Genomic DNA, 8,395 nt, shown 5'->3' with positions numbered 1-8,395 from the left:
GATAAACATAAACCTAATAAACAAAACGACTATGGCAAAGGCCGAAATTACAAGGGTTAATTTCATTGTATGTTTAGTTAATGCAATGCAAGCAGGCTGGATAGATAAGGCGCAAATGGTGCATGAAATTACTTAGTTGTACATAAGTTGGCAAATAGACAACGAACTAATCAGTGTCTCCAGTTCAACTGTGCCGAATTACATGGAACCATGTATGGGTCCCACGACTGGATATATAATATATACTATGATATACAGAGATTTTCCCCTCAAATATAAGTTAATTTAAATGGGCTTACTACACTTGTCATTTTTTTGTATGAGACTATTGTTCATTATATTTATAATTATACAATTATTTAGATTAGTTTACATTATATTTTATATAGCACCGCTCAAATTTTAATCATCTCAAATATTTGAGGGGCGTCAAACTCTCAGAAAAATTCTATTTCTGGAAGAAAAACTGTCTTCACTCAAAATTTGAGGAAAAAAATTTAAATTAAACCTCTATAATGTATTTGTGGGAGATCGAACCACTTTGTGAGGGAGTGTGGCTCTAGCCATTGAGGCAAGCCTCAGTGGATTGACACTTGTCCTTTTTAAATTTAAAAACACTACACTTAACCCTTGTACATAAATTAAGTTTTAATCGATGAATGAAGAATTTTTTACATACACTCTTTCTATTCCCAATACATACAATATATACGTGCACGATAAATATGGAACAAACATATTTCTGGAAATTAATACAGGGGTGTGATTTCTAAGACTTGATTGTGATGGACTTAATCGAGGAAATTTAGCCATTGCATATCTGTACTACTATTTTCATGATTTGTCCTGCAATCTTTCTTAATCGTCCTTTTGGGAGACCTCTTGCCAAAGCCACGCACGTTGCCATGTGTGCGCCAAGAGGTGACGGCTGCTGGACTTTCAAGTTATTCAAGTCATTTTGCTGAATTGACGTCGTCTGATCTTGTTGTTGAGGATAAGATACTTTTTATGTACTCTTTATTATTTTTAAATATTTTTAATAATAAATAAATATATTTTATATTTCTAAGATACAACATCAAGTAAATCATCTATTTACTCCTTTTCATTTAATTTTTTGATCTCAAGCGAATTGTTGAACATTATAAAAACAATAAAAAATAAGTGGTCTATATTATTTTTAGTCAGAAAAAATTGATAATCTTCCTCAAATTGCATCTATGTTACATAGAAGGAGCATGAGTGGGTCTACAGATTAAATAATTGTAAATAACGAGACAAACAAAGTAATACCATGTCGGTGCATTTCGCACACTGTATTGTATTATATTAGATTGTATTATTTTAATGTTGGTGTATTGTATTATGTTGCGTTGTATTAGTACTGTATTATAATAATAATGTACAATGTTTGGTGCTACACTGTATTGTATTAATTTTTTGTGATTAATTTAATTTAAATATTATATTTTAGTGCTACACTGTACTTATTTATTTGGTAATTGAATTTGAGAATTGGTGTTAAATTGATACATTTTATGTATTTGTTTTAATGTTGATATTTTCATTTCTCATTTACATTGATAAAATGTAGAATTAAGTATTTTATGTGGTTTTTTTAGGCAACGGTTATAAATTTATAATTTAAATTACGTAATTAAATTTTTTTTAGATGCGGGTTTGGTGATGTCAAACCGGTACCAGACCCAACCCGCTACCATCCCTAACTACACCGTAAACAACAAAAGACATACAAAACAATAATGCATAAAGTACGGGAAGTAATGGGAAATATTGCACACAAGTAGAGGACGTGGGTGATTGAGGACGTGCATGCACGGTTTGTCAGCATGATGGTGCTTGTCGGCAATAATTTAGTTACAAGACAAACTAATTGCAATTATAAGGCTAAAGCCTTATCGTTTCGTTCGGAAAATGTGGCCACACATTCAAATGCCTTTCACTAAATTTTCTATGAGTGAGATTTTTCGCGTGCTCTTTCATTGTCAAAAACAATACAGGTTTGTATTAGACCCATAAAATATTCACTATTTTTTAAGTATAATATTTTTTTTATTTTTTTTTCATATTTTTCTTTAAAAATTAAATAATAATAAAAATTTGAAGAGCGAAATACAAACATTAAGATTAAAAGAGTAAGAAAAATATTAAAAATTAAAAAATTTATAAATAAAAAGAGTGTTCATAAAAAAAACTTTGTAATAATTTATTTTAACACGATATTAAAATAACATGATAGTAGAAATTACCATTGTGATTATAAAAAATTGTAGTGCAGTTTTAAGTCTTCCTTTTAGCATGGAAATTAATTCAATAAATAAAGTAATTATATGGCAAAAAGAGAGAGAGAGAGATAAACGTTTTGATTTAACTGGGTTTATGAGTTTGAAGACTTGTAAAGCGAAGGTTCGTAGCGGATACATTCCATTTTCCTCGTTATTAAGCATTTACCCGGACACTGGGTCAATGTTGCTGGACCCTGCAAATATGGAGGTGCAATTTATTATATTCATGGTAACGAGTGGTGGCGACTGGTGATTGGTGAATTGCTCAATTATTAATGGGTGGTGGGCTCTGATTTTATTCTCGCTTTACTGGAATAAACAAGAAGCGGAAGACTTGTTACGCGCATTTTGCTTGACCCTCCACACTTACTGTTCAATTTTCTCATTTTGCTTTTCAAAACTCAAAATTCTGTTTCTTTCTTTGCAAAACAAAAAAAAAATGTCAATCCATCGGAGAGGCAATCCTTACTGCGTCTGTTGAGATGAAATACCAAACAAATATGGCCAATTTGTGAGATGAGATACAAGTATTTGATGAATTAAACAAATATTGCCAATTGGTGAATTGCTCAATTTTCTCATTTTGCTTTTCCTCAAGTTAACTTAATGAATTAAATAATATCTTAACACCGATACATTTTCATCAAAATTAATAAGTCTTCCAAATTCATCTTACAAAAATTATGAATACTAAGCGCAATACCTCCCAATAATGTGATGCTAATGATATATACAAATCATTACATGTTTGCTTATTGATTAATAAAGTTAAAACAAAAACAAATAGACCCACGCTAATAACTTTGCAAACAAACCAACCCCACCATTTCTTCTGAAAAAGAAAAAAAAATACAATCAGAGGATTTCCACTTTTCTCTTTGTATCACTGTCGTTTGATTCCATATAATGTTTCTAGCAACACGTGCATGCGAAACTTGCTAAATTATTGGTGATAGTACTGTCTTTTATTCCATTTAGTGTAATAATCACGATTTGTTAGTTATGTTAGTAACCTACTAAATATATACCTTTAAAAAATGAGTCGAATTTATTTTATCTAAAATTTTGTTTTACAATAGGAATATAACATTATGATACGACTTCGCATTGAGATTAAAAAAAAAAATGTAGTGCACTTACAGGAATAAAAAGAGAGATTAAAATCGTTTATTCTAACTTGCTTTTATAAGTAGAAGACTTCTAGCAAAGATGGATGCATTCTATTTTCCTCCATATTCAATTTTTTTTTTCATTATTCAACGTTTGAAGAAAAAGTAAGAATTTTGATATTCTTAGCGTAGAAGAACTGTTAGACTCTCTTCAAACATTTGAGATGAACCTTAATCACGGTTTTGAAAATCATAAAGAATAATATTTTGAAAATGTTAGCTGAGTAGATTTTAGCATTAATTACGGTTCTACTCTAAGCCGAAAATGTGTAGGTTTTTCTCTTATTATTATTTTGAAAATCCTGTCATTGATTATTCTTGGTCCACTCATGTCCAGTTCGTCAAGGAGAAGACAACAAGCGTGTGAAGCTTGCAAAATTATTGATGGTGGTGGGGGCTGGCTTTATTTACACTTTGGTGGAATAAAGTGAAGCTTGCAAAATTACTGGTGGTTGGAAGGTTATTTTTTTCCCCTTTCATCTTCACTTTAGAGTGATTTCAATTGTGTCTATTTGTTAGATAACATATTAGATGAATAAAGTAAAATATTTCTAAAAAGAAAACGTTTTAGGAGTTTTGAAAAAAAAAAAATAGCGAGAGAGGAACGTTTTGATTGAACTTGGTTTATGAGATGAAGGTTCTAGGAAATAGACACTGGATTAACTGCTCGACCTACGAACTTGGTTGATGAGATGGTTTCGTAACAAGTGGTGATGATTGGTGAATTGCTAAATATTAATGGGTGGTGGGCTCTGTTTTTCTTTTCTAAGCTGCAAGGAACAAGTAGTGGGGAGACCCTTGACACATTTTGCGTCGTATTTTGCTTGACCCTTGACACTTAATTACTAAGCATTTTTATTTTGCTTTACCAAGTGGTGGTGATGAGTGAATTGCCAAATTATTAGTCATTGGTCAATAAAGTATAAACGCGTGATTTCTACTAAGATTGCTGGGCCAGACCCTTCACAATCACAAACTCATTCTGCTTAATTATCCATTTTCTCATTCTGCTTTCCATAACCCATAATTCTGCTCCTTTCTTTCTTTGCAAAACCAAAAAAAAGAAAAAGAAGAAAAAAATGTCATTCATCGGAGAGGCAATCCTTACGGCGTCCGTTGATTTGCTGGTCAATAAGTTAGCTTCAGAGGGGATTCGGCTGTTTGCACGCCAAGAGCAAATCCAAGCCGACCTAAAGAAGTGGAAGAATATGTTGGTGATGATCAAGGCGGTGCTTGCTGATGCTGAGGAGAAGAAGACTGATCAGTCTGTGAAGTTGTGGCTTGCCGAGCTTCAGAACTTGGCTTTTGATGTTGAAGACTTGCTGGATGAGTTTCAAACTGAGGCTTTCGGGAGGAAGTTGCTGCTTGGAAATCGAGATCCAGCTGCTGCTCTTGATCAACCCAGTAGCAGTCGTACAAGAACAAGTAAGTTTCGGAAGCTCATTCCTACTTGCTGCACCACTTTTACTCCACAATCGATTCAGTTCGATTACACCATAATGTCCAAAATCAAAGAGATCAACGACGGATTTCAAGATATTGTAACACAGAAAGACTCGCTCGGTTTGAACGTAAGTTCAGTTGGAAGGTCCAAAAAAGACAGGAAAAGGCGAGAGACAACCTCTTTGGTGAAGGAAGCCAAAGTATATGGCAGGGAAATCGAAAAGAAGGAAATTGTTGAATTGTTGTTGAGGGATGATTTGAGAAATGATGGTGAATTCTCTGTTATTCCAATTATAGGTATGGGCGGGATGGGCAAAACCACTCTCGCTCAGCTTGTCTACAATGATAAGCAAGTGCAGGGTCATTTTGATCTCAAGGTATGGACTTGCGTCTCTGATGATTTTGATGTTATCAGGCTTACAAAATCAATCCTACTTTCAATTGCTAGTGACCAGAATGTGGATAATCACGACTTGAATAAGCTTCACGAGGAGCTGAAGAAGAAGTTATCTGGAAAGAAATTTTTGCTTGTTTTAGATGACGTTTGGAATGAGAATTACAATGATTGGGATCGACTCAGACCTCCATTTGAAGCTGGCGCACCGGGAAGTAAGATTATTGTCACAGCTCGTAATCAAGGGGTTGCAGCCATCATGGGGACTGCTCCAGTTTATCAATTGAAAAAGTTGTCAAATGATGATTGTCTGTCTGTGTTCGCTCAACACTCTTTGGGGACAAGAGATTTCAGTTCAAACAAGTTATTGGAGGAAATTGGCAAGAAGATAGTGATCAAATGCAACGGCTTGCCCTTAGCTGCGAAAACTCTTGGTGGTCTCTTGCGTGGTAAACTTGACCGGAGTGATTGGGAAGGGGTGCTCAGTTGCAAGATATGGGATTTACCAGAAGAGAGATGTGACATTATACCGGCGCTTAGAGTGAGCTACTATTATCTTTCGGCACCTTTGAAACAATGCTTTGCATACTGCTCATTGTTTCCAAAGGATTATGAATTTGAAGAGGAGGAGATAATTTTATTATGGAGTGCTGTGGGTTTCTTGGATCACGGAGAGAGCGGGAATCCAAGTGAAGATCTAGGTCGAAAGTTCTTTCAAGAGCTACGTGCAAGATCTTTTTTCCAGCAATCAAGCAACAGCATATCACGATTTGTGATGCATGACCTCGTCAATGACCTTGCTGAATGGGCTGCTGGGGAAATGTACTTCAGAATGGAGGATATCTCAGAGGTTGACAAGCAACAAAGCTTTCCAAGAAATCTTCGTCATCTGTCGTACATTCGTGGAGGTTACGATGGTGTTAAAAGGTTTGAGGAGTTGTACGATATCCAACATTTGCGAACTTTTTTACCAGTAATGTTGACAAATAGTTCGCGTGGATACTTGGCTCATAGCATTCTTCCTAAGTTGTTCAAACTCCGACGCTTGAGGGTCTTCTCTTTGTGTGGATATCACATCTCCGAGCTACCAGATTCAATTGGTGATTTGAGGTATTTAAGGTACCTCAACCTATCTGGAACTGATATTAGAACTCTGCCTGAATCAGTCAAAAAGCTTTACAATTTGCACACACTTCTATTGGAAGGTTGTCGGCGGCTGAAGAAGTTGTGTGCAGACATGGGAAACCTCATCAAATTGCATCATCTCGATAATTCAAATACAGATTCATTGGAGGAGATGCCACTAGGAATTGGTAAGTTGACTTGCCTTCAAACGCTGTGTAATTTTGTTGTGGGAGAAGACAGTGGTTCCGTGATACGAGAGCTAAAATTGTTGACGCATCTTCGTGGGACACTTAACATTTCAAAATTGGAGAACGTAAAAGACATTGGTGATGCGAAGGAGGCTCAATTGGATGGAAAGAAGAATCTTAAAGTGTTAAGGTTTCGATGGACACGGAGTACCGATGGTTTGTCTTCAAGGGAGGCAGAAACTGAAAAGGATGTGCTCGACATGCTAAAACCTCATGAAAATCTGGAACAAATTTGTATCGGTGGCTATGGAGGTAAAGAATTTCCAACTTGGTTGGGAGATTCCTTATTCTCAAATTTAGCGACCTTAGATTTTCAAGATTGCGGCGTGTGTACTACCCTGCCGTCAGTCGGGCAACTACCCTCTCTAAAGCATCTTGAAGTGAGTGGAATGAGTAGAGTAAAGAGTTTGGGTTCAGAGTTCTATGGGAATGATTCCCCGATTCCTTTTCCATGCTTGGAGACTCTTTGTTTTGAAGACTTGCAAGAATGGGAAGACTGGATTCCTCATGGATCCAGTCAGGGAGTTGAAGGGTTTCCTAAATTGAGAGAGCTTCACATTTTAAGATGTTCTAAACTACAAGGAACATTTCCAGAGCACCTTCCTGCATTGGAGATGCTTGTTATTGTAGAATGCGAAGAATTGTCAATTTCAATTGCGACTCTTCCAGCTCTTTGCAAATTAGAGATGGATGGATGTAAAAAGGTTGTGTGGAGAAGTGCAACTGATCATCTCGGCTCACAGAATTCAGTGGTTTGTAGAGATACATCAAATCAAGTGTTTCTCGCAGGGCCATTGAAGCCGCGAATACCAAAACTAGAAGAATTGGAGATAAAAAATATTGAAAATGAAACATATGTATGGAAGAGTCATAACGAATTACTGCAAGACATTTGCTCTCTCAAAAGACTGACGATTGACAGATGTCCCAAACTTCAATCCTTGGTGGCGGAGGAAGAGAAAGACCAACAACAGCAGCTCTGCGAATTGTCAAGCAGACTTGAATATCTAGAATTGAACCGATGCGAAGGCCTTGTGAAGCTGCCACAATCATCGTTCAGCCTCAGTTCCTTGAGAGAGATAGAAATCTACAACTGCAGTTCCCTTGTTTCGTTTCCTGAGGTTGCTCTGCCTTCCAAGTTGAAGGAAATTCAGATTGGGCATTGTGATGCACTGAAATCGTTACCAGAGGCATGGATGTGCGACACCCATTCGTCTCTCGAGATCTTGAATATTCAGTATTGTTGTTCGTTGACATATATTGCTGCTGTCCAGCTACCATCGAGCCTTAAGAAGTTGAAGATCTGGCGTTGCGATAATATAAGGACTTTGACAGTGGAAGAGGGCATCCAGAGTAGCAGCGGCAGAAGGTACACCTCATCTCTTCTCGAGGAGTTGGAAATTAGGGATTGTCCATCACTGACATGTATATTTTCAAAAAACGAGTTACCTGCCACGCTTGAGTCCCTTGAAGTTGGCAATCTACCTCCGTCTCTTAAGTCCCTTTATGTTTCTCATTGTTCAAAGCTGGAGTCAATAGCAGAAAGGTTGGACAACAACACATCTCTTGAAAAAATCAACATTTATCATTGTGAAAATCTCAAAATTTTACCGAGTGGTTTACATAATCTCCGCCAGCTTCGAAAGATTAGTATACAGATGTGTGGAAATCTGGAGTCCATAGCAGAAAGGTTGGACTACAACACGTCTC

The 8,395-nt window shown here is 36.3% G+C and overlaps 1 protein-coding gene across 1 annotated transcript in view; it reads left to right on the top strand.

The window, feature by feature from the left end:
- Positions 1-4,437: 4,437 nt before the first annotated feature.
- LOC112098474 (putative disease resistance RPP13-like protein 1) overlaps positions 4,438-8,395 on the top strand; it is a 4,697-nt gene continuing 739 nt past the window's right edge. The window contains exon 1 of the mRNA XM_024184886.1: positions 4,438-8,395. Within this exon, the coding sequence (XP_024040654.1) occupies positions 4,555-8,395 (3,841 nt within the window). The 5' untranslated portion in view covers positions 4,438-4,554.

This window comes from Citrus clementina, unplaced genomic scaffold, assembly GCF_000493195.1.
Source record: "Citrus clementina cultivar Clemenules unplaced genomic scaffold, Citrus_clementina_v1.0 scaffold_5, whole genome shotgun sequence".
Classification (NCBI taxonomy): Eukaryota; Viridiplantae; Streptophyta; class Magnoliopsida; order Sapindales; family Rutaceae; genus Citrus; species Citrus x clementina.
This window is presented reverse-complemented; position numbering and strand designations above follow the sequence as displayed.